Source organism: Hemicordylus capensis, chromosome 2 (assembly GCF_027244095.1).
Source record: "Hemicordylus capensis ecotype Gifberg chromosome 2, rHemCap1.1.pri, whole genome shotgun sequence".
NCBI classification, from domain to species: domain Eukaryota; kingdom Metazoa; phylum Chordata; class Lepidosauria; order Squamata; family Cordylidae; genus Hemicordylus; species Hemicordylus capensis.
The window spans coordinates 306,502,721-306,530,342 of NC_069658.1; the positions used below are offsets into that span (position 1 = coordinate 306,502,721).

Below are 27,622 nucleotides of genomic sequence, written 5' to 3' on the forward strand. Positions count from 1 at the left end.
GCACCAGTGCAGTAGCTGCTCTTGTTAGAGCAGCCGCTACACTCGGCACGGCTGCTCCCACCCCCACCCCCACCCTGCTCACTGCCAGAAATGGCAGTGGGCCAGGGGAAATTCATTTAACCTGGCCATGATTGCCCAGGTGATTGAACCACAGGTTCGATAAACTTCAGCTAAACACCAGGTGTGTAGTGGGGTTCAGCGTGGGTGCAGCGCTGGGAGCGACCTTGCTCCTGGTGCTTCACACTTGCAGCCTAACCCAGGCTGGGCTGCCCTAGCCTGGGTTAGGCTGTGTGTGTGAATACCCTAATTGTATAAAAACTGATACTTTAAAAGTAGATTGGGGTCGCATTGGATGGGGCATGTAATCATTGAGGAAAGGTTGATGCAAGTTTTATACATGGTCCTTGAGTCATTTGTGCCCTCTGAATCTCAAATATTTAAATCAGTAACAGGAAAGGGACAAGTACATCCCTTGGTTTTTTTACACTTGTTGCAAAGGAAGTCACATAAGTAGGGCTGAAGTGAAGTGCCTTCCGCAACTTCACTACCCCTAACCACAGGTGGTGGAAGGGAGCGTTTCAGGGACATTTGCAGTAAAATACAAAATTCAGGGAAGCGTGTGTCACACTCATCAATTGCGTAGCCCTCCATAGACATGGAAAATAATATTTTCCAATTCAAATGTACCCGATTATTCTTCACCTAGAGGGAATGAAAATGTTTCAGATAATTATTCTCTGAATTCCCAAATTATCACCTCTCAAATTTTTTCACACAGGAGTAAATGAATTCACACACAGAATTCTCATATCTACGCATGGCTCCTTGGGAGCACTTTAAATATACTGGAGTTCAGAATTCTGTGTTAAAGAGCATGCCTTTTGGTGGGGTGGGGTGGGTGGGGGAAATAGACAGAAACTTGTTTTTTTAACAACAAAGCTGCATTAGTGGCTGATAGAGTTTATTTAATGAGCAAATCAACATTTTGGGAAGAGCAGAGAAGAAAGGTCTGGCCTTCTTGAGTTAATTTGCAATTCCAAGTTCCAAGCACCTCTGATGCCTGCTTATAGCAAAAGAAAAGGAATCCTTAGGAGTTTTTACTTTGGTGCTGGGGAGACAAAGAGATATTATTAGATCAACTAGGTTTCTCAAACTTATTGGACGGATATACTTTGGTAGTACATGAAGAAACCTTTATAAATTATAAAGGCTAATCCAAGGCTCTCTAACTTAATTGGTTCAAAGGTAAAGATCAGCTTAGTCCAGGACTATCCCCTCTGTTTTCAATTCTCCTTTTTAAAAGGAAAATTAGCCTTATTGCTTATTCCAGAAAACACAATTTCTGGAAATGATAGCATGAAAATTATTCAAGGAATATTTGAAGAATGTTTTAAAATCCCACAGAAAATTTTCAGAATTTTCCACCTCATATTCTCCCCCTGAGAATCTTTGGATAATATTTTGGGGCACACTTGTCCAAAGTCTTGTTTCTTTATCTGGAAGCATTTTCTGAAGTGCTGCTACATTATGTCGCATGATCCTACAATGGCTGGCAGCCACGAGCTGGAGCACTACACAGCCAATGAGTTTCAGTCTTGCCCCACCTTTCGATGTGGCTTCTGTGCCTGCACCCCTCACCTCCCAATCTGGAGGCAACATTTGTTATTAAGAACGTTAATCTCAGTCCTACTTATAAAAGACACATTATAGTGTGTAAGCCTGTGGAAGTTTTCATCTGTACACTCATACAGCATAATGTCTGAATAGGACTTTCTATGTAAACAACACTAATGCAGCCCATGTGGATCTCTTGCTAGACCAATAGAAGCTTGTGCTTTTAAATGTAGGTAAAGTTGTGCTGTTGAGTCGGTTTTGACTCATGGCGACCACAGAGCCATGTGGTTTTATTTGGTAGAATACGGGAGGGGTTTACCATTGCCATCTCCCATGTAGTATGAGATGATCCTTTCAGCATCTTCCTATATTGCTGCTTCCCGATTCAGGTATTTCCCATAGTCTGGGAAACATACCAGTGGGGATTTGAATCAGCAAACCCTTGCTCCCTAGGCAAGTTACTTCCCTGGTGTGTCATGTTTAATATCTTAGTTCTCCAGTCCCCACATATAAACCATATTAATTCAGCAACATTCTTTGTGCCTCTCGTATAGTTTTGTGCTCAATGCTGTATCTCTTTTAATACATTACTGATTAATTCTGAGAAGAAAAAGGTTTGGTGTTGCCAGTAATACCCATCAGGAGCACAATTTAAGAGAGGATTGCCCCCCTCCGTGTTTCACTAACATGTGATTATGTATTTCTGCCAACATGTTGGTTCTACACATTGAATGACTGTTATAAACATGTAAATAGTATTCTTGTCAGTGGCTATTTCCTCCTGACAAGAATACTATTCTTGTCAGGAGGAAATAGGGAGATCTATCTGATCCCTTTCTCATTCATCTCTCTGGCACACTGATAGTATAGTAGGGAAAAATGTCCTTAGGAAATGTTGTTTCCCCAAAAGCTACTGTAGTTATCTACCAGAGCACCCTCACTGGTCCCCAAGGCAAGTATATGTTGTTCAGGGAAGGGGGTTTGAGGATTACAAAACTGGATGGGTGGGTAAGATTACTCAGATTGTAGATGAGCATTATGAGCCTATTTTATTTGAGGTAAGCAACACCCAAAACCTGTATTTTGGACTGGGCCTGGCAAGCTTTGCCAGCATTCTACTTTAAAGTACGATATACTAGGCATTTCCTAAAACTCCATGATTCTCATACAGGTATCACTGCAAGCAGGATTGTCTGTCTGCATGTTGTTGGGCACACACATCTGCTATCACCTCCAAAGGACTAATCAGATTGATTAATTCACTAACTCTGACTTAGTGGACCAGGGAGGGAATGCATTTGGTCCCCACCCCACCAACAAGAGTTTAGTGCAGTCAAATCTGACAGCAACGACTCTCAGACTGGAGGTACACATGCCCTTCCCAGTTCAGCAACAGGAATGGCACTAGTATCCCATGTCCTGAGTATAGCAGACTAGTCCACGAATTGTATGTGCAGCTACTGCTAGTGTACATAGCTACTGCTAGTGTACATAGTTTCTGCCCCAGCAGCGTGTGTGTGTTTGTACATAAGCATCACCTTCATTAAATTGTCTTAAATTTGTCAGCAAAGCTATTTTTGATTTATAATCCATAAAGCACTAACTGCATGTCCCAATGGGTTATATCTCAGTTTTAGAACAGCATACTTTAAAGAAAGACTCAGTTTCAATTCCTGGTTTCTTCGAGTTAGTTTCAGATAGCATGGCTGGAAAAACATTTGCGTTTGAATCTTCGGAGTTCACTGCCATCCAGAATAGCTAGTTCTAGTCTCGATGGCTAGTGGCCTGACTCAGTATCAGGGTAGATCCTAATGACCTAGTGCAAATTTTACAGAGCAGAGTCATGCTTTTATACTGAATTGATGATCCCAGCAAATGCAACTGAAATAATTGTCAGTACTTGCTCCTTAACACGGCATATGATTTAAAATATTACAGGAAACTGCCAAGCAGATACTTGTTTTAATACTTCCACCACAGTTAAAGCTAATACATTGTATGCCCTGAAGTCACAGTTGTGGTGTAGAAGGTAGGAAATGTCTAAATGGGAACATTTGATACATAAAGTTTTATAATACCCACTTTAAAAAAACAACAACTCCAAAGCATTTCACTAATAAGCAAATGCTGACAGATGCCTTCTGTATCACTGGTTGAGGCTCTCTTTGTCTCTGGAGAAAGATCCACAGTAGCAGCCTTGAGCACTAGATAAGTTTCCTAGGTATTGGCTAGGATAGCAGAAATGAGGAATGCTGGAGGCATTGACATAAGCCACAACAATGAAAGGGATTTGTTTTCCTTGGGAGCACATAGTTTGTATAATTTTACCATACAATGTATCACAAAATTCCCAACAGTGTGTCTCAAACTGTAATTTTATTCAGTGGTCATTAAGTGCAGGATGAAGTTATAAAGTTAAGACAGTTTCTCCTGTCAGTAGCAAGCTTAGTGGCCTTAGGCCCTTGCTCTGTCATTTTCCATATTTCCATTTTTACATGGTGTATGGACAGTTTCCCCCCTCTAAGTTTTGTGTACGTTCTGAGTCATTTTGCTGCCTCATATTGTAGCATAATTAAGGTTACCATGCTAACTGATACAGAACAAATGCACCCACTATGTTTTTGGAACAATTTTATCCACTTGACTTTAAGTTGATATGATAAACTAATTAAGTAAATGACAAAATGGACAAACAGTTTTATTCTTCCTTCATTACCTGATAATTAGCATTTGTCACATTAAGTTGCCAAAATGATTGTCATTAAAACTATTGCTCTTCTAAAAATAACCCTGTTTTGTGCTTGGAATGCAACAGATTTGTTTGAGGAAGACACCAAAGTAATTTCCCCTTCTTTTTTTAAATTAGGCCACTTAAGGTTCTTGAAAATGCTTACATAATTAAAATACAGATAAAGGTGCAATTTTGTCCTCTCTGTAACCAGAAGGTTGAAGTATGTAGTGTTGATTTTAGTGCACACTGAATTACTGGTATGCTGTCAAAGCTGATTAAATGTGCCAAAAATGAAGTCCACAGCTTCCTTATGTCATTACACTAGACTTGTTTTTGTTTTGGTAGCACTTTTTCGTTGTGAAAGAAGCCTTATGAAAAACTAGAAGGCCACCATTTCTAAAATGTTCACAGGTGAGCAATATCCCTGAATGTGAGTCTGCTGAATACTTCAAGTACCATAAGGTCTAATTTTTTAAGTGAAATGCTCATCTCTTAACCTAATTAAATTATTGTTTTGCACATTAACTTATTTTACAGGTTTTTTCCCTGTTGCTCCAGTTTGAGGATTAAAGTTATAGCTACACTGTTGTTTAGTGTAGAAATATACACTTTCCTTTCACATGTTATGCCAAATGTCCTCTGGGAACATCTGTCTAGTAATCCAAATAGAAAGGTTACAAAGAAAACTACTGCTATTTAGTGAGATTATGGTGGTTTTAGTGAAATGAGGTGTTCCTTAGATTAAAACCTGGCTGTCCTGCAGTGATTGAATAACTGCCACATTTCAACAATGACATTTAATATTTTCATATTAAATAAAATGGGTGTTAGTGTAATTCTCTTATTAAAGGCTGTCCACTTCATCACCGCCCCAGGCAGGCAGCTCAACTTCAGAGGGGTTGGAATTCACCATTAGGGTTCAGTTAGGCAGCCTGAGAACCCAGTTAATGCATCAACCAATCTTTTATTACATTAGAAGTTATTTACAGCCTGAGGCATCACCCCGCTGCCTTCCATATGTGCTCCAAGAGGACTCCTCACAACTCATTAATGGTATGACCATTTCCCCTCCTTCCCTGTCTACAGCTGTCACTTCTTTTAGACACCTTCCTGGTGCTGGTAGCCATGTTGCACCCCTGTATTTCATTCATTTCATAACATGGCTTCACCCCTGTGTTTCATCTCTCTCTCATGGCACCCTCCATTCTGCCCAGAATCTGTCTCCCAGACTCGGAAATGCAATCAGTTGTCCTGATCTTGGTGCATTTCTGACACCTTAGACTTAACAATTTAGGATGGTCCAGAACGAACCATCCCAGTACCTCAGGAGCCTGAAGGAAGAGCCAGCTGCTCAAAAGATCAGAAGCTGATAAGATTGATAGCATATACATACAGACTAGGGATGTGCACAAAACCGGTTTTGCCAGCTCAGCTCGAATCCAAAGCAGATTAGAGCCAACCCAGCCCGATCCAGTTTTATGCCCACTCAAACCTGACCCGATTTGAGTTCAAACCGAACCAATTCAAAATGGCTCAGAGCCCCACTGGTAAAGGGGACTCTGATAAGGATTCCCCTTTACCTGAGCAGGGGGGCAGGGGGTCTTCCCTAAAGGGAGAGCAAGCGGGAGGAGGAGAAGCAAAGACTTACAAATGACGCTGCTGGAGACTGTGGAAACCTTGGGGGGTGGCAGCGTGGCAGGGGTGGTGGCGGCTCCTCCCCATCCCGATGACCTCGCCCTGAGTAGGCAGGGCCGTCAGCAGCTTGTTTCGAGTCTTTTTCAGCCCGGCTTGTTCCTCTGCTCACATGTGGAGGCCATTTCACTGACCTCTGGAGGCCGTTTACATGACTATTCATTGCGTGCTGCAATGTTGCTATAACCCCCTTATCATACAGGCAGGCTTGCTGCTGTCCCTTGCTTTGGGCCACAGCTCCCTTGGGTTGAGAACATAAGATGAGTCCCCTTGCTGGATGAGTCCCAAAGCCCATCTACTCCAGCACCCTGCTTCACACAGTGACCCACCAAATACCTTGAGACCATGAGATGAAGGCATGCCCCCTCTTCTCCTGCCTCTCCTCCTCTGCAACTGGTATTTGGAGGCAGTCATCAGGTTTGGCAAGTTTGATTCTCCATCATCTCCAGCGGTGATAAATTGTAGCTGGGTTGTCGTTCAGCTGCAATCTGGAGAGCCGCACATTGCCTGCTCCTGCTCTAGCCCATGCTAGCTGTGAGTCATGTTTTCTCTTGAATCAAAGATATGCATTCCTGTGAATTGTCATGTGTCACAGATAGTGACTGACTTCTTGGTCCCAGAGAATATGCAAAACATAACAGTAGGGGGATATTATTCTATTGCACAAACTTCAGTTTCAAATCTCTATTCAGCCAAGGAGTTCACTGGGTGACCTTAAGCCTGTCACACTGTCTCTCAACCTTACTTATCTCATTGGGTTGTTGTGAGGATGAAATGGTAAGGAAGAACCATCTCTCCATTCTGAATTCCTTCAAAGACAGGCGGGATAAAAATGCAACAAATTAAGAAATAAGGCAAGTTTTCAAGTTCAAGTTAGACCATCTTTGATGTTGTGCAGAATTACTCATCGGGGGGGAAAAAGGAAAGTTACCAAAGTCTCTGTTATGTCAGATATGCATGGGTCTAATCGCAAAATATGTTTCAGTTCAAGCACATTAAAAACATTTGCCAGACTGTTGCAGATCAGAGAGATTGTTGTATTGATGCCAACATTTGAGATCTTTATTCAGCCAATTGTCTGTTAAGTACTGGAAACACTAAGAGTCTAAAACAGTGCACAGGGCCAAACTAGATATGATGTGAGAGCTCAGTGAAGGGAATTCCCAATGCCTTTCTCTGTTTCAAAAGGCTGTTGCAGGGGCCACCAATTTAGATCAAGGCTGGCATGGAAGAAGGAGGTTCAACACTTTGCTATGCATGATTCCCCAACTTAAAATGCCTTCCAAAGCTGCTATTAGGTGTGGAGGTGGAAACCATGTAGAGGCACTTGCTGTGCTTGTGCTTCAAAGCCATGAGCCCTATTCATACAATTCATATGTCTCTACACTTGTACATTTTTTAATGTGAATGACTCTACCTGCATTCATTTAAAAAGTGAACCTGGGTACAGGCTCCTCAAATGCATGGTGCCGATAGAAAGTGTACTGCTGCATCTGTGTTGAAAATAATATAGGTATAACTGTTTTTCTGCGTGGTCTCTGTCCTTTACACAAATCAGCTTCATGCATCGGAATCTACCAAGCTTCTAACCCTGCTTTTTGGCAGGAACCTCACCGCCACTGCTATATGCGGCTGGCGCCTCTCTTCATCCCCTCAGTCTTTCGTCATCCACATTACAGTAGACTTTGTCAGGACCTTCTAGGCTTTGAATGTGAATAGAACAGAAAGTTGTCTCTTTTTATGATTCTATTTTTTAGTTTCCCTGCTGCTCCTTTCCCTTTATTTTAATTTTTGTGTAGTTTATTATCTATTTATTTGATTTATATACCGCCCTTCCAAAAATGGCTCAGGGTGGTTTACATTAAAATAAAAACAATTAAAATTTTTAATCCCTGCTAACTTGGCAAAGAGGCACCTTTTAATGTGGTGATTCTCTTTATTTAGCAGGGAGAGAGTAACTGGCCCTATCCACCCCCAGCAGAGTACCTCCAGTGACTGTTGCTGGGGTCTATCTTGTGTTTCTTTTTAGATTGTGAGCCCTTTGGGGACAGGGATCCAGCTTATTTATTTATTATTTCTCTGTGTAAACCACCCTGACCCATTTTTGGAAGGGCGGTATAGAAATCAAATAACTAACTAACTAACTAAATAAATAAAATCAATTAGCAGTTAAAATCAACTGCAATTAAAATCAATTAACAATTAAAATCAACAAGATCAATCAAAAACTATAAAAACAATATAAAACCAATTAACAATTAAAACATTTAAAATAGTTTTAAAACCCTGGAAGGCCTGGCCAAATAGATACTAGGTCTTAAGGGCTATCCTGAAGACATATAATGAATTCAGATTACAGATTTCTGCAGGGAGTGCATTACATAGCCCAGGAGCAGCTACAGAGAAGGTCTGCCTTTGAGTCGCCACCAGACTTACCGGTGGTAACTGGAGACAGACTTTAGTGTGCAGTGGGGATCATGTAGAAGAAGGCGCACTCTAAGGTAACCCGGACCTAAGCCATTCAGGGCTTTAAAGTAATAACCAGCACTTCGTATTTTGCCCGGAAACATATTAGAAGCCAGTACAACTGTTTTAAAACAGGCATAATATGGTCTCTCCGAGTTGCCCCCAAGACCAATCTGGCTGCCACATTTTCAACTAACTGGAGTTTCCGAACTACGTACAAAGGCAGCCCCACGTAGAGCTCATTGCAAGAGAGGTTGCCTGGAGGCTACCAGCTGATGCACCACTGTTTTGAGATCCTCTCCAAGGACTGGATGCAGTTGTCAAATCAGCCGAAGCTGATAGAAAGCACTCTTGGCCATAGCCACAGCTGAGATACCAGGGTGAGTCCTGGCTTCAGGAGTACTCCCAAGCTGCATACCTGCTCCTTCTGGGGGAGCAGCAACCCAGCGGTTTCATGTAGATATTAAAAATCATTCGTGACAGAATGGAGCTCTGAGGGACTCCATATAACAACTCCTGTTTTGAGGGCCAGCTGTCACCAAGCTCCACCATCTGGAATCCACCCGAGAGATATAGGAGCGGAACCACTGCAAAGCAGTGCCCCCTATCCCCAACTTCTCCAGGCGATCCAGAAGGATACCATGGTCGATGGTATCGAACGCCGCCGAGAGATCCAGAAGAACCAGCAGAGTCACGTTCCCTCTGTCAATTACCTGGTAGAGGTTGTCCATCAGGCCGACCAAGGCTGTTTCAACCCCATAGCCAGCAATAAAGCCAGTTTGAAATGGGTTGAACCAGCTCCCTCTAAAACCGCCTAGAGCTGGTCGGCCACCACCCTCTCAATCAGCTTGCCCAAACAAGGGAGATTGGAGATTGGCCTGTAACTGTCCATTGCTAAGGGTTCCAGAGAAGCTTCTTTAGGAGTGGTCTAATCAATGCCTCGTTCAAATAAGGGGGCATTCTATCCTCCCTCAGTGATGCATTTATGATATTAACTAGGCCACCTCCAACAATCTCCCTGCTAGATAGAAGCAGCTAAGTCGGGCAGGGATCCAGGGAACAAGTGGTAGGTCACACCGGCCAAGCAGTTTGTCCACATCCTCAGGAGTCACAGATTGAAACTGTCCAATCTAAAACTGCACCTCCTTCATCAACCCTGTAGAAATAGTGGAGTCCAAGTCGGCCCAAATACAGATTTTGTTTGCAAAGAACCCATTAAAAGCATCACAGCAGAACATTTCCGGAGATTGATTTAAAGCAGACAAGTCCATTTTACCTTTCAGCGTTTTTATTGAGTTTGGGTTTCTCCCCACCCCTTTTCCCTCCTCATGTTCCAACTCCTGGCTGGGATGGGACACAGAGGCCTCTAGGCCACTTTCATGCCCTATGCCAGGCTTGACAAATTTTAAAAAGTGTGTCCGCTGTACCACAAAATTTCCCTTGTCAGATACACACAGCAAGTGCCTATTGTGCCTTGGGCAGTCTCACGTAGTGGAAACCTGTTCCCATTGTCAAAAGTTTACTAAGCAGGTGAGAAAAAACAGAGCTTCAAGTTTTCTTTAGGTTTTGTGGGAACAAGCCCTACGTGTTGTGCCTCATGGGACTTGTCAGCGAACACTGGTCCTAAAATGTTGGTTGAAGATGTTCTTACTATGCAGCCGGACTCTGCCTTGGCGACTCTACAATTGCCAAAACTCCAGTCCGTACCATCATCTTCAGTACCTACTTCAGCTGTGTCGAAGGATCCAGCCGCTCCTGCCTCTGACATCACCTGCTCTTATCACAGCTGCATCGGGGTTGGGGTTGATGGCTTCAGTCCTCAAACCACAGGTTCCCTTGGTTTCCACCCATTGGACACTACCACCCACCACAACCCGCTCTGGGACACCCTGGTGCCTCCCACATGGAGTTATAACTAAGGCTGCTGAAATCCCCATTATTCTCTGTGGGGAAAAGCTTAAAGACGTGCCAACTTCATTATTTTTTTAAAACAGCCCTTTGCCCAATTTCTTTGAAATTTTGGTGGTAGCTTCCACCCATTGGGCACTACCACCTGGCCGCCTGTGGCCACAAAATGGAGGTCTGAGTTCCTGAATTTTTTTGGGTCCTAATCTGAGTAATTTGTTTTGTACCCAAATCTTGGCAATTTAGCACAGGGTGATTTGCTCCATCTACAAATCTCTCGAATCAGCTAGATCCAGATACATATCATTTTGTACCTGAATCGATTTGCACATCCCTAGTGGCAACCCTACCCACACTAGATTGGACATATACAGCCCAGTGTGGTACATATGGTGCACATTACAAAAAATTTAAAATCCACTGGGAAATGGAGTTGCTACTTAATTTTTTTCTAATGTTAGGTTGTACGTGCTACTAAAAAGGTTGAGAAACACTGGTGTAAATAATGCTTAGCAATATATCAGGACAAACATAAAGGAAAATAATGAAAACGAAGGAATTTGAAGGGTTGGATAAGTTTGCAGAGGACATAGACAGGTCCCTTAACATGGGATTTTAACCTCAGTTTTCTCAATCACTCAAGGGGACTCACAGCATGAATTAAACCAGTTCCTACATACAATAAAATACAATACACTAAATATACAATAATACCTCAAATCGACTCCCAAATCTACTGTTTCTGCCATCAGAAAGTCCATCATGCTTGAGTAACATTCTTTAACTTTTTATATATTATGATTACAAATATTACGAATATTTATATACCACTTTTCAACAAAGTCCCCAAAGCAGTTTACAGAGAGAGAGAGATAGAGAGAGATTGAGAATGGCTCCCTGTCCTCAAAGGGCTCACAATTTTAAAAAGAAACATAAGATACACCAGCAACAGCCACCGGAGGGATGCTGTCTTGGGGCTAGATATGGCCAGTTGCTCTCCCCCTGCTAAATAAAGAGAATCACCACTTTAAAAAGGTGCCTCTTTGATTAGTTAGCAGGGGAATTAGCTGGGATTATAGGGGGAAAAACAGTTCTGAATAAAATGGAATTCAGAAAAACTTATTTTGAAATTTGTTATTTTAACTTTGTATACTGATTGTACTGATGAAAACTGTTTAAAAGTTTAGCATATGCCATTTTTGAAGTCTCAGTAGATGTTATATCAACAGCGGTGGATTCTTTCACCCCAAATACCCGTATTTTGACATGAAACACAACTTACTCAGATTTTTGAAAGTGGTAAAATTACTGTTTGATGATGGCCATCCTGCCTTTTTTGCCGAGCAATTTTCTTCAGATTTTTGAGAGGTTCACTCCAGCCCAATTTTTTCGGTACCCTTCTTGGATATTTAAACAGGTTTCAGAGGTTTTGTCCCCAGTAAATGGTTCGGTTCAAGTTAGAACCAGACTCAAACCAGCAACCCCCCCCCCCCGCAAGCTTGAGTACCGGTTCTGTTGAACTGCCCGCTGGTCTGGTTCAAATTCGTCACAGGACCAAACTGGACTGGTCCATTATTCCCTATAGATTGCACCTAGGGACATCAAAATGAGTTGGGTGGTAGGTCATGGTGGGTCCTACCTACCACCCAACCTGCAAGTAATTGGGCAATTTTTAATGAATTTTTGAATTTTTTCAGGGTCAGTAGGTCATCTGTAACTTAGAAAAAAATGAAACTTAGGATTCATAACTCAGGATTGACCTAGCCTTGACTATTTTTTTAAATGAAAAAATTCATTAAAATTGCCTGATTGTCTGAATGCTTTGTGGGTTGGGTGGTAGGTTCATGCTCTACCAACCAACCTGTTTTGGTGTCTCTAGGTGCTACCCATAGGTAATAATGGTCTGGTTCTAATTCTTATTATTCCCTATAGCAGAACCAGAAACAGCACCACACACACAAAGTTCACACATACACACACACACTTTTTATAAAGGGATTTTCCCATGTACCAGCACAGAACACGGTGCAAGACAGACCAAAAAAGAATCACTGACCTAGATTCTGCCAACATCACAGTGTCAGGTGCCCTGTCTATTAATGCATCATTGCCACAAGTTGCTCTCCACACACACACAATTATTACTCCATAGCACCAGCACCACCCTTTTAACATAAGAACAGCTCTGCTGGATCAGGCCCAAGGCCTGTCTGGTCCAGCATTCTGTTTCACATAGTGGTCCACCAAGTGCCCCTGACTCTGATTGTACATGCAGAATGCAGACAGCGCACATTCAGACCACCAGAGCATATTCCATTGCACACTACAAGGATAGACACATGGAGCTAATCTCCCACTGAAAATCAAAATATAACAGGTATTTTGCCACAATACCCCCATCTTTCAGACCAAACCTTATGTCTCAGGAAGGAAGGGCAGGCAAGGCAACCAAGTTATTCTGTCTTTGTCCATCTGAGAACCAGCAAAAGCACACATATTGAACTGTGTATGTGTGTGAACACAGAAGTCTTTCTTCTTCTTTTTGTGTCTGCAGTAAGTTGGCTTCAGGTGGGCTGGACCCTAGCTGATAGCCTTCATGCTGACATAGGTCAGGGAACCTGTCTAGACTCATCATGGGCCTCTGTGTGTGTGTGCGTGCGTGTGTGTGTGTACGTCCATGCCTGCCTGTGTGTCTGGCTGTGCTGAAGTAAAACCACCTATGCTCCACCACAGCCTCTGATGGGTGCTGGCCCAGAGCACCAGTCTAACATCCCTGGCCTGGTGGGTGTGTGCATGTGTGTCTCTGTGTGTCAGAACCTCTAACAGGCAGACTGTGATACGTTCACGTTGGCCAGAGTGAGCTGGTGTCCCGCGTCGAGCTTGGGATATCCCAACAGGGGAAAGTTGTCCTTCAGGAAGACAAGCTGCACCACCAAGCCAGCATCCAAGCATGGGCAATGGGGTGCCATCACGTCCCTGGCCATGAAGAACACTCTCTTTTGTTCTGGACAATGGGGGGGGGGCAGGAGAGAAATCCTGTAACCACTGCCAAGTCTGGCCAGAACTGGACGAGATCTGTCTCCGGGTCCTCCACCACTGGCTCCTGCAGGTACTGCAGAACGCTCTGCTCGGCACCAATGCAGGGCACAGGTATCACCTCCTGTACCCCTGCCAAGGCCTCAAGGCACTGTGGTTTGAACCACAGGATAGAACAAACGGATAGAAGTGCCAGGGACACCACGCTGCTGGACTGAAAAGTGGTGGTGATGCTGATGCTAGGTGTGGACTGTGCACTAGAAGTAGGCACTCCAACACACTCCTTCTGGTTCTGACCCAGCCTCCAGGCCTCTTCTTGCCTAACCTCTTTAACCAGGAGGGCCCTCCACCTGAGCAGCTTGCCAGAAGTGGCAGCATTGCCTTTCATGGTTGGGTCACACAGGCAGGCCAAAACATGCTCTGCTGATTGACCCAACCTGGTGTTGAGCCAATCCACCACTCCAGTCCTCAACCGAGGAGCATGTGCTTCCCCAGTGGCCAAAATGGTCTGGAACTCACCTATCGTCTTCTCCAGGAGAAGAGTGGGGGGCAAAGCCTGGCTCAGAACTGCTGCCTCGGCACACAAGCTGCTAGTCACAAGGAATGGCTTGAGTGCCAGGACCAGTTTGGAAATGAGCTTTGAGTCCATGGTGTACAGGTCGCACACTCCCAAGCCACAGTTCCTCACCAGGTCATGGATGGCTGCCTGTTGCTCCTGCATGTGCTGGAGCAAGAGAAAGGTGGAGTTCCACCATGGGCTTGTGTTGTTCAGGGTGGCTGGCTTGAAATACATTTTGGAACTTCCTTCTTTTTGCTCCCCTTCCCTTGTTCCTGCCCCCCCCGGCTAATGGGGGGCAGAGTTGCCCTGACAACACAAAAATTTGAATGACAAACTAATCAAGAGAAAGGAGAGTGCTAACCAATCAGAAGGCAGTGTCCGAAAGGAGGGCAGAGAAATTGTAAACAGATCACAGTAATGGTGGCCGCAATGTTCAGACCATCAAACTGTTTTGAACCGGTTTGATTCAAACGGGGCTTTCCTTGATTCAAACTTGGACCCACCCCCTCTTTTGGGGGGCCGATCCAGTTCAAACGTGAACCAGTCAAACAAGGCTGGTTCAAGTCGAACCCAGTTCCAACCAAACCAGTGCTGCACATCCCATCATGAAATCCTATTATTCTGCCTCTGCTAAATAGTTTCAGATGCAAGAACTGCAATGTGATGTTCAAATTGCTCATGAGACTACATATGTCAATGAGGGTTTCATCTTAGCAACTCTGCTCTCTTCAGGTTCTGTCTTTGAACTGAGATCAGTGGAAGAAGAGATTCCAAAGCTCATTGGCTTTGGACTGGTCTCTTCTGAGAAAAGATGGAATTTGAAGTGAAAAATGAATATGACAGAATTTTAGCAAACAGTGATAAATGAAGTTCAAGCCAGATGTACCAAGTAGCTTATGGCTGTTTTGGCAGTGCTGGGCTGATTTATGGTTGCAAGAGGACCTCTGAGTTTTGCTTAGTTTGACCCTAGTTCAGGGGTGGGGGAGCTTTGGTTTTGGCTAAGTTTCAGTCTGGCTTTGTTTGAGCTGAAAAGTCATAGAAACATTTAGGAAGGGAATGAAAGCCAAAGAAAAAAATTTGAATGAAGCTAGCAATGACAGCCAAGTTTTAAAAAAACTACTCTAATTATGATAATCGTTTCAATTCTATTTTACTTTTAAAAACCTTTAAAACACTTTTTCTTTTATGTTTTTGGTAGAATTCTTGTGAGAAACAGGAAATGAATACACCCATACCTGCTTTTAGAAAAGCGTCAAAATTGCAGCCACTTAGTGATGCAAAACAGACACAGCCTGAATAATTCACTCCATATAGACACTTTGAGGGTGTTCTCATGACCATTGGAACTGGGGCTGGGGAGGCAGGAGCCTACGTACTCCTCCCCCCAACCATCTCCTTTTTGGAGTGCTACTGTTCCATGAGCAGCACTGTGATGGTTGCCCAGCGTGGTATCAGGAGGGGAAAGTCCTCCCGCATCCCAAAATGCTCCGCATGCGCAACAGAGAGGAAGCCTCCTGCAGTGCGGCAGGACTCCTCTCCCTGACTGCACTGCAGTCAGGGCGCCATGACCATTGCTGCCAGTGGCCATTTTCAGAGCCCCGGCGCTGCACATGACCAAAACATGCAGTAGGATGAACTCCTTTTCTGTCCTACTTGCCCTATCCAAGAATAGTGCTTGGAATATGGCAGTGCAAGATTCCAAAGAAAAAAGTTTGAAAAGGGGGGAACTTTCACTTTTGGGATTATAGTTTGAAGCTGCCACATTCTTTGCCGTAAGGCTGGGGGATATTATTATTATTGGGAATATTTCTATACAGTACTGCTTTTCAACAGCAAAAAGATCTCAAAGTGGAGTACATTATCTCTATTTGGAGTACAAAGGTCTCAACATGGACTATATGGAATAACATCAGGGCTATGCTAAGAACACACCCATCCCAACATCACTAAAAGATGTGCCAATCTGTTCATCCAGATTGCCCCTCTACACATACTGCAAAACCCTGTTTAAACCTGAAGTTATCTTGAGCAGAGGGGCATGTTCATCTTAACAAGCCCATAGAATTTCAAATATGTACCTAGACCTTTTGGTGAAGCATCTTTAGGCTTGTAGGTATCATTGCTTGTGTTTTTCACAAGGCAGCCATTCATATTAATGTTCCTTTATATTTGGATCAAAGTATTTGTTTCTCTTGCAGCTCAGGTATGGGAGTGTGGAAGGATTTACCTAGACACATAAAGCAGGGTAGCATGTTCTAGATGGAGTTTGGGCCACTAAGTTTAGCGGAAGGAAGGCAATCCTTAGACTTATAAACCCAGCTCTTGGTTCTAATAAATGTTTACAAAATTCTCCCCAACCAAATTTCTTCATAGATTTGGGAGGGGGAGGTCTGAATTACCTCTTCTAGTTTGCACATAGGGATGCCCAAATGATGTGGTGTGTGATGATGTCATCCACTCTAAATCAATATGGTGGCCACGTGAACCTCTGAGGCACAAGCAGGCTGACTTGTGAACTGTGTAACCAATTTAAACCAAATTGGTGTCAGCTGGAGGGATACATAGGGATGCCATAATGGCATGGTGTGTGATTATGTCATTCACTCCAATTCAAGATGGCAGCCACGTGAACATCTGAGGCGCAAGCGGGCTAATTTGTGGGTTTCCTAACTATTTGAACCAAATTGGGTACAGTTGCACTGAGTGACACACATGGATACCTCAATGACACAGCTTGTGATGATGTCATTCACTCCAGTTCAAGATGGCAGACATGTAAACTTTTGAGGCACAAGAGGCCTAACTTGTGAACTGCTTAACCGATTTGAACCAAATTTGCAGCAGCTGTAGGGACACATAGAGACACCTCAATGGCATAGTTTCTTTTTAGATTGTGAGTTTCTTTTTAGATTGTGAGCCCTTTGGGGACAGGGTTCCATCTTATTTGTTTATTATTTCTCTGTGTAAACCGCCCTGAGCCATTTTTGGAAGGGTGGTATAGAAATCAAACAAATAAATAAATAAATGTTTGTGACGATGTCATCTACCCTAATCCAAGATGGTGGACATGTGAATGTTTGAGGCACAAGTAGGCTAACTTGTGGACTGTCTAACTGATTTGAACCAAATTTGCTACAGCTGAATGGACACATAGGTGTGCCCCAATTGTGTTGTTTGCGATGATGTCACCCACCCCAATCCAGAATGGCAGATGCATAAACATTTGAGGTACAAGTGCTCTAACTTGAGGACTGTCTGATTGATTTGAACCAAATTTTGAACAGCAGTGGTGAGTGGCAGACAGGGACACCTCAATGGTGCAGTTTGTAATGGTGACATGCACCCCAATCCAAGATGAACATTTGAGGTGCAAGCAGAAGAGATCTAACTTGTGGACCTTGATTTGCACCAAATTTAGTCCAGATGTAGAGACAGTGAAAGGAAAGTAGGCTGATTAGTTCTTACTAGAACAACTTGTTATTTCTTTGTGCTTTTATACTGTGCCACACTGGAATGACCCCCTCCCACCTGCTTAATAATAATCCCTCTGATAATACCACCTTAGGGCCTGTCCTGATGCACACTTGTATTTGGGCAGTGATGTTCAGAGTGCAAAAATAATTTGGTGAAAAAGTGCAGTTGCAACAATATTTCTTTCGGGGCTATTTTAATCAGTGAACATATAGGTTCATGTGCATCTGTAAGGGGGGAATAATGTAAACTGAAAACTGCATTTTTGAAGGTTAAATTGAAAGGAAGACACAATGGCATGTGGGGCATAGCCAACCCACACAACAATAACTGATCAGTACAGGGAACATCTATGAGTCATCCCTGGTTTTAATAAAAGCATTTCACACTCATAGGAGTGCGTATGTGTGTGCACATGCATATACGTGTCTGTGTGTGCAGAAAATGTCTTTAATGAGATCTTAATATGGTTAGTTTAATTATTCCCATTTGTACCACAACATTCTAAAATGTGAATGTAAGAAATAACAGTGAATTAAGGCCAGGGCCATAAGACAGCATTGGTGCTTGCAACATCATGCTCTCCCCTGTAAATAAACAGTATTGGTATAGACAGACTTTGTACAGCATTTTTAGTATTTTAATGAGTAAAGACCCTCCCTACAATATACAAAATGACCAAATGATTGTCATTAGATGCTTGAACCGCTAATGCTTGTTAACAGACTATATATCACATTCTGGTTTAAAAAATTTTTTAAAACACCCTATGGTTTTAGTAGGGGCATATTTAATGCCTACTTTACAGTCTTATGAGCCAAGATAAGATATCATCATCTATATATAATTATCTAAGACGTACCCATGACTAATCCTGTGTGAGGCAGCTCTCATGAGAGTTCGCGAGCAGAAGCATTGTGGTGATTGGGAAGTGGGGATTCCATATGCAGATATGGAGGAGGAACCTGTGAGAACAGAAGCACCATGGTGATTGGGCGGTGGGGATTCCATATGCAGATTGGGAGGAGGAGCCTGTGATGGTTAAGGTCAGTTGGAATGCAACTGTTACTGGTTGGAAGATATTCATGTTTGTAGAGCAGAGGAATCTCTGTATAACAGGCTAGTGGGCAGGGGTCTGCAAAGAGAGGGGTCATGAGGTAGGAAAGAGCCCCTCCAGGAGAAGGAGGGTGCCGTTGTATGAATTACATTAGGAAACAAGATGAACAAGATCTGTTAACTCAGGAAGGGGGGGAGAGAGAGAGGGAGGGGAGGGGAAGAAAGACATAGGGGAAGAGTGAGTGGAGGAGAGAGAAAGAGAGAGAAAGAAGGCAGCATGATGCCCTCTGGATATGGCATATAGTCCATTGAGAGTGTCACTTCTATATGCCCCATCAAAATAAATGCAGCTCACAGAAGAGCTGTGAACTGATGTATTAAAATTTGGTAGATGATACACTAACCATTGAATATTTGTTTCTCCATGATGCCCTCTAGATATGGCATATAGTCCATTGAGAGTGTCACTTCTATATGCCCCAAAATAAATGCAGCTCACAGAAGAGCTGTGAATTGATGTATTAAAATTTGGTAGATGATACACTAACCATTGAATATTTGTTTCTCCAAATACACTATGTATTTTAACTTTTAAAAAAGAGTAAAAATGTTATGGCTTCTGTTGTTATGGAGCCATAGTTGTAGATCCATATATATATTAGAAAAAGTGATTGCATTTTAAACCTCTTTTTGGCATTAAAAGATTCCTGCTTATGCTCAGGCTGTCAAGCACTTCTAAAAACAAAACAAAACCCCAACTAGTTTCATGGAGATCAGTCAAGCAAGTTTGAGTTATAGAGTAGAGAAATTTAAACTGTAATCTTAGCCAAATCCTGTAGAACAAGATGGCCAAGTTTAGGTTATGTTTTGCATTTTATTGTATATATCATCAAGGCAAGGAAAATTATGTAGGTGATCATTAATATGAAATGTCCCTATATATAACCCATCTTTAAATTATCATTTTCTGTTACTACTGCCTTTTTTTTTTTTTTTGGCTCACCTTAAAAACATTGGTTGTAGGATCCACCTACAGGATAGTCAGTTGGGATTGTGATCAGCTGGATTCTGTGCTAGTGGGACATGCACATTCTGAATTATCATTTTCATTTTTACATGCATATGGAAAGTTGATGTTGTCCAGCAGAAAGACCCCTGAGTTTGAAGCTTGAAGACCTTTGTTCTCAGAGAAAGGAAGAAAGCACCCAGGCAGCAAATGAAGCTCTTTGCTGGCTGGGAGAGAGCACATATGTGCCCCATTCTTGGCACACACCCTGGTACAATGGGTTAGAAACCAATCAACACATTGTGCCATGGGGATAAACCTAGCAATGGGGCATTTAAGCACATTCTCCCACCTTGTTCACCACCTGGGTGCTTTCTTCTTTTTTCAGACAAAGGAAGCACTGAGATCCAGGCAGCAAATGAAGCTCTACGCTGGCTGGGAAAGAGGCAGAGTAGATAAGAGATCTGTTGGTGGGCATACTCCCCCCCACCCCACCTGGTACAATCTAGTTTTTAATTTCATTTATTCTAGTGAAACCCAATTAATGTTTAAATGATTCATCCATTCATAGTTTTATGCTGTGGACACAACATATACAAATGATATAGGACTATTTTAAAATATATAGATAAGAAACACACTCATTTTAATTCCTGATCAAACAAAATGTGTGATTAGTATTTAAGAGAGAATGATTTGTTCAAAGCCGCACAGTAAATTCATGAGTAAACAGTTATTTCAACCAGTCCCTTTGTGACTGAGTCTCACAAATTGACCATTGGTCCACACTAGCTTTGTGTCTTCTACCTTCTCCCTGTCCACATCAGTTCCACATCTTGGTGGGCTTGCAGTCAGCAGAGAACTTGTCCAATCACAGCTTTTTTTCAGATTAATATAGGTTTGTCTGGATACTATACGGTATACATTATAAGGTCATTCACACAAGCAATGGGGTTGGTGTGGGGCTTAGGGGAAAGATAGGAGTCTACCTGCCTTTCCCCACATGATCAGAGCCTGAACAGGTCTCTGCCACCCATGCACCCAGATAAGCATCACGGCAGGTGGGAGCAGGAGGGAAGGAATCTGGGCTGCCGGGAATCCCATAATGCACCATGCAAGGAGCATGGGGCATTGGGAATGTTCCTGCTGCTGGGCCACTCCTTCGCCCCAGCTCTATAGAAAATATGGCTTCTGGCAGCCTGGGAGGAACTGCCAGCAGCCCAAGCACCCACAAAACATGGGAGTGAGGTAGGAAACATGCGCCCATCTTCCTACCTCACTTTTAGCCCGGGTTTGAAAGCAGGGCTGCCCTGTAGGGCTGTTCGTGTGACTGACCTCAATATGTTATCTAATCATTGGTGTGCTTGTTATAAACCTCAGTAACTTCTTGTCTTTATGACTTTGATTACAATCAATCCCAGAGTTTTGAAATGTATTATATGGACTGACAAAACTGCTATTATTTTCTTTACTTTGTTATAGGAGTTATAAGACAATCAGCCTTATCTTTACTATGAGAGCACAGCATGTGAAAACTCTCTAAATTTTATAAGTAGTCTCCAATTTCCTTTAATAGCTACATGAAACTTCTGGGAGATATCATCAGGAGGTTTGGTACAGGGTGTTGGTACAGGCCCCTGAGAGTGACTGAAGAGCGGGCTGTTGGTACAGGCCCCTCAGATAATGAAGAGAATAGGAAGGGCTGGAGCTGGGGTCCCTCAGGAGCTGGGGCCCCGGGTTCTTTGAACCCATCCTCTCAATTATAGCTACACCCCTTATCAAAATGTCCAGTCCCAGTTAATAATCTTGCAGCCCTATTTTGTACCAGCTGCAGTTTCTGGACTTTTTCAAAGGCAGCCCCATGTACAGTGCATTACAGTAATCTAAGCAAGAGGTTACCAGATCGTGAGTAACTGTGGCCAAGCTATCTCTGTCCAGATAAGGTCGCAGTGCTCATTTATTAAGATGCTCACTGCCATCTGTCAGCTGCAAGTATATTTAAAAAATTGTGAGCCTTTTCCTTTAACCTTCTTGATTGTCTTCCCTGTATTCCACTTCTTGCTGACCTGTTTTTGAAAATATTCTATATGGAACAGTAACAATTTCTTTCTCCCAAACCCAATTTTTCCTGCCCCCATCCCTTTGCTTGCTTTGAGGCACTGAAATATTTTACGGTCGACAGTGGAAGAATTTAGATTCAGGACAATTCTCGAGGGCAGTTTGTCTAGCAAACAAATGAAGAAAGCATGTAACATAGATTTACAGCTCAGAGGAAGTCTATAAAGATTGACTATAAGCGAGTATAGGAAAACAGATGCAAGTCTATATGCAAAAAGGAAATGTGTTTTCATTGAAAAGTAATTTCAGAAGTGCTGAGAACCCATGTATCCCATTGAAGCCAATGGGTGACAGAAGTGCTCAGCAACATTGAATATCGGTCTATTTCATTTTTATTAAGTGCCAGGGCTTAAATACATTTGACCTCAGTCTGAACAATATTGCACTATTTCCATCCGAGGCTGAAAAATTCTAAGGGATGCACTCTCCTATAGCACAAAGAAACCTAGTACAGTCCTCTGGCTTGACATGTAGTTTCCTTTCATTGCTTTTCCAGTTTTGTGTGAACATTTAACTCTGTGTGTGAATGTTGAAAACTTCAGCATGTGAACTTTTACTTTTGTTTAGCATACATACAGTGATATCTCAGTAGCTCTCACGGCAAATGCTCAGTGTGCACTTCACAGTTCACCCTTCACTAGTGCGGGTCCCATGGATTCAAAAACCACACTGCATGATCATAACATTATCCAATAACTTACTCTATGAGCAAAGGAAAAATAAAATATGATTAAAAATCCAAGAGTTTGCAAGTGCTGTAGCATCGTATATCTTTGTTCTAGTAGGTGAGGCCAATTGTTGACTGGGTAGTCATTTTGCATAAGTTACATTTATAGTAACTTTCAAGAAATTAAATATATGTAACAGATTTTTTTATTAACATGTTTGCAAAAGGGAAGTAAAATAACAGTTTGAAATGTGTAGTATTTCAACTTCAAACATTATTCATAGTATGGAATAATGACCATATATGGTAAATTTGAATCATAGTAAATTTGAATCTGAGAAAGATCATATGCTTTTCCTGGGCATGATGTCATTTGGGAATGATTGATCTGATTATTGAGTGTTAAAAATCTGGTAATGGCAATAACAGTTGGAATATTTTGATTATATTCAGAATTTCTTTTTTAAAAACATCAACCTTTCCCTGAGCATATACTGGTGTAAAGAATAGTACATTCAGCTAATTTTAGTGCCAGGATTGTTCAGGCAAAATTTGGTATCTGTAGGTAATTGGAGAGTATGATGAGGGGTGTATCAAAGTAATTTGGGCGCCCAGACTGTCCAGCAGTGAGGCCCCCCGTGCATGTGCAAGGCCCCCAAAACCACCTGGGGGGGCCACCCTGCCACACCTCCACTGTTTTGTTTTTGTTCCTTTTAATTCTTACCGTGGCCAAGGGGTGGCTGCGGGGTGGGGGGAAGCTGAGGAGTCCTTCTCCCTTCTCTCTTCTCCCCCTCCCCCGGTGACAGTGGGCACCAAAGCAATGCTGGTCCCATTTGTTCGGGCCAGCATCTTTAACAAACTGCAAGGCATGCCTGCACAGTTAAGATTGTCGCAAGCCCATGATGTCATGGGCTTGCGGCAATCTCTAAACTGCACAGGTGCGTCTCACAGTTTGTTAAAGAAGCTGGCCTGAATGGATGAGACCAGCATCTCTCTGGTCTCTCTGCTGCCAGGGGAGCATGGGAGAACAACTGCTCCACTCCCACCCACCCCCGCAGCCACCCCTCGGCCAGAGGCCCCTGGCCCCAACCATTTGGAGGCCCCCCTGGACCTTGGAGGACTGGACCGGATTAGTGCGCCTCTGAGTATGATATTCATAAGTACTCACAATCTTCCTCCTCCCTCTCCCTCACACACACCCATCAGCAACAGCTACTGGGACGGATGCTATGCTGGACTGAATAGGGGCAGTTCCTCCATTTGATATCAAAATACATTAGATTAATACTCATTCCCGTTATCTCAGCTCTTGCCATACAAAGATGGGCCATTGTCTTTGTATAAGGAAACAGTTTTTCTCAGCATATGGAAGACATCAGAGTGACTCTCTTCTTCCACTTTTGTCTTTTCCCACACACTTTGTATATTCAGAACTCATATTTTGTATTAATTGAAGACCAAACCTATATATTATGTATTTTTGGAAATTATAATCAATAATAGCCTGTAAAATGGAAGGGTTTTCCCCCCTTTCAACTGCTAACATTTCTTTTTCATTTTCTATCTCTTAAAGGGCCCACATGAATTTAGCAGATATAGGATATTTAGCATATTTGCTGAGTCTAGATAAATGGCTGACATTCCTTTTCTTGGATTACTTCCCCTGTGGTTTGGGTTTTTTTGTTTTTGCAATTACTTGTATTTATTTTCTTTTTTATAATGATGATTTTCATAAAGTGCTGGGGATATACTTGGCATTCTGATGGCAGCCGAACATGCAAGTTACTTAACAAAACGCTCCCCGCAGAATTGTTATTTCCCTACCACCTGTTCTTTTCTTCTTGGAGCTGCATCTCCCTGTGCTGTGTTCTTGTTACATTTCTCAAACTAAACAAGGTCAGGTTGGGTCAGTATTTGGTTGGTAAACCTGCCCAGAGTTATCCAGGGATATCATGGGGAAGCAGTGATGATATTTTGGACAGTAGGCTTTGAATTTCAGGAGGTGCTATCTTTCAGAGGTGATATAAAGACCACATGTGGTCATTAACAATCCCTTGGTCCTTTCCCTTACAGTAAGAATGTTAATCCCAGTGTCCTGGATTAATTCCAACTTCTGTAATTGCTGTACATTCTACCTTCCAAAATTCCCTCTTCAGCGTAAATTTGATACAGCTTAATTCTTCCCTTCCTGGCCTAAGCATTTGTGGTACGTTGGTATGTAAGGCTAAACAGCTGATGATTTTGCCCCAGAATTAGTTGGATGATGAGTAATATTTATCAGCTATGTATCATGGGGTGTTGAGGCAAAAGGCTAGATTGTGGTATGTATTCTAAAGCCAGGAAAATCCCCTAGGTTACTCTATGTTACAAGGTGGGGTGGGGTGAGGGGGACGGGCTGTATTAGGCACAATCTGTTTTATATATCAGACTTCAGCAAACTGATTTTTCCGGTGTTATCCATCCTGGGTTATTGTCTGTTCCAGAACAAAGATGAAATATGGCATCTCCTTTACTCATTTACTTCATTTCTCTCTGAAATGTTGGGGATATGAATGGAGAGGCCCTCTTCTCTAGGCCCTTGTTCTGCTGAACTAGGGCACGGTCTAACTCGTGAAAAGCCCGTCTTTTCCATGAGTATTATTCTTATGTGATACCTTGGCAGCAACGTTTCAGTGAAACTCATGGTGATAAATCTCTGCAGATTGTCCTAGTAGTGCAGTCATAAAAAACCAAGCACTGATGAGGTTCCTGACAGAATATTTTCCACATGGTTGGTATTGGTGTGTGTGTGTGTGTGTGTGTGTGTGTGAGAGAGAGAGAGAGAGAGAGAGAGAGAGAGAGAGAGAGAGAGAGAGAGAGAATAATGCAAATGCTACATTGGAAAAAGCCCTTGCTGCTCACTATGGTTTTCAAAGCTTCCTACCCTTGGATATTGTTTCTACATATACAGGGACTCCGCGACATATGGACATCTGACTTACGAACACCCATACTTAAGAACCAAGCTCCATAGTACACAAATTCTGGCATTCGCGCGCATATGAATGCAGTAACAGCAAAGCAATTTAAAGACAAAGCACTTGGCTGAGCCGCTGCTCACTACAGTACGCCCCTTCCTTAATAGCCAGTAGCTCACTCTGCAAAAACAACAGTCTGGTTGAACACACTAGTCCAAGGTGCTTGTCAGTCGTGCCCCACCTCATTGTGGCCCAGACCCCAGCGCTTGCAGGGAGCCAGAGGCGTAACTAGGGAAAACGGCGCCCGGGGCAAGCATTGAAATGGTGCCCCCCGTGCCCCCCACCCCCCCAACATACTACATTATACTTAGGTTTTTCCTCACAAGCGCCCGCCGCCGCCAAGCCAGGCCACTGACTGGCCGCCAGGTGCCAGCAAAGCAATGGGGGGGGCGCGGGCTGCACGCTCGTGGGGGAGGGGGTGCCGACGCGCTCCCTTGACTGCTGCAGCGCTGCTGCATTGAGCAGGAAACATTTGTATTAACAAAAAATTTAAAAATATATAAAAAATTTTTTTTTGTCATGGCGGCGCCCCCCACGTGACCAGAAAAGATGGTGCCCGGGGCACGTGCCCCCCCTGCCCCCCCCATAGTTACGCCTCTGCAGGGAGCCCCAAGCCAAACTCTTTCTGAAAGCCGCCTCTCTCCAGAGCAGTGTGCTGCATCTTGGCTGCCAGCGCCTCCTCCACTTTGCACACCCTTTCCCTTTTCTTGCAGCTCCGTGTACTCCAGAGTGTTGGAATCAAACTGCAGGTGCTTTGGCAGCAGCCTGTGGAAAGGAAGTTCTTCCAGTGAGCGAAGCAGAGGAGGCCGCGGCTGGAAAGCAGCCCACCATGCTGGTGGGAAACAATGTTCCGAAAGAGTTTGCCTTTTGGCTCCGCACACATTCTAGGTCTGTTCAGCAACTCAGCAGGATGTGACTGAATAGCAGCTCGGAGCATGCACAGCCTCACTGTTGTCTTTGAAGGGCGGCAGCAAAATCACTCGGCCCACGCTTCGGGTCACTGAGGAAGGGACATGACTGAGCAACAGTAGTTCAGACCAGCGCATTGCCTTGGGAGTTTATAGAGGCAGCGGCAGCAACATTGCACAGTGTGTGCTGCTGTCCTCCAAGGAAGGGGCGTCCCAGACACTAATATACATTTTAATCAATTTTAATAGATTTATATAATTGTTTTATGCCACTGTTTTCATTTCTGTTTTATGCAACTATTTTAATTGTTTCGTGAATTTTAATCTGTGCTGATTTAAAAATATTGTTTTAAATTTTGTACACCACCATGTATATACCAGGCAGTATAAAAATATGATAAATAAATAAAAATAAACAAATTATATATTTTTCTTTAATCGCGAATATTGCAACAGTATTGTTTTCTACTATTTTAAGCTGCTAATGTATAATATTTCAGCTGCATTATGGTTTAATTTGGTTTCTGGAAACCTAACCACCATTTCTAGCATTGTTTCTATGGGAGAATGCATTCTGAGTTCCAAACATCTAACTTACAAATGAACTTTTGGCACATAATGCATTTGTCAGTTCAGGACTTCCAGTATTAGTTTCCCGAAGAACCACTGTGTGTTGCAGAAGGCTCTGGGAGCACTTCTAGGGTATACTCTGAGTTGCATTGAGCTAACTGGTTTGTAATTTCCTGACTTCCTGAAGATATATATATATTTTTAAAAAATTGGTGTTGGCAACCCTTCAGTTCACTGGTAAGGAAGCTGATTTTAGTGACCTGACCAATCACATATTTTACTCTGTGTGTGTGTGTGTGTGTGTGTGTGTGTGTGTAATCCACAACTACATAAACATATTCTTAAGACAATTAGGGCAGCCAGGTGCACATCACTAAAAGAGAGGACTAACAGAGGCCGCATTTGCACGTAAGACAAAAGCAGAGGTTGATGAACCCGTGGTTTCAATTTTAAACTGCAAATTGCATTGCAGACATTTGTCCAACCGCGGCCCAGCAACCTCTAGTTTCAGGAAACTGAAACTCTCCCTCTCCCTCTTCCTGGTCTGTCGAGGCTGATCCCAGCAAGCTGCATAGCGCTTGCGTCACCAGACAGTGGGCAAGGCATTAGCACATCACCAGAGCAGCTGCCATTGGCCGTGATCTTAAAGGGAGCGTGTTGAGAGCAATTGTGCCTTTTAGGAACAGTTCACCTACCCTCGGCATGGAAAGGGCATTTAAACCATGCAGAGACGCAAATGTTGGGCGGTATAGAAAATGTCAAATAAATAAATAAATCCCTTTAAATGCTGTGCCATGCCCGTGCTC

At 43.0% G+C, this 27,622-nt stretch overlaps 1 protein-coding gene across 28 annotated transcripts in view; it reads left to right on the plus strand.

The window, feature by feature from the left end:
* ERC2 (ELKS/RAB6-interacting/CAST family member 2) overlaps positions 1-27,622 on the plus strand; it is a 1,070,068-nt gene that overhangs the window by 603,758 nt on the left and 438,688 nt on the right. Inside the window, exon 17 of one of the 28 annotated variants that reach the window (XM_053296295.1) lies at positions 26,052-26,605. The exons of 26 other annotated variants lie outside the window; for them this stretch is intronic. In XM_053296295.1, coding sequence (XP_053152270.1) covers positions 26,052-26,129 — 78 coding nt within the window. In that variant the 3' untranslated portion in view covers positions 26,130-26,605. Of the gene's footprint in view, positions 1-4,690; positions 4,871-26,051; positions 26,606-27,622 lie in introns of those variants that run through there. One more of the 28 variants, XM_053296296.1, reaches the window with a different exon arrangement.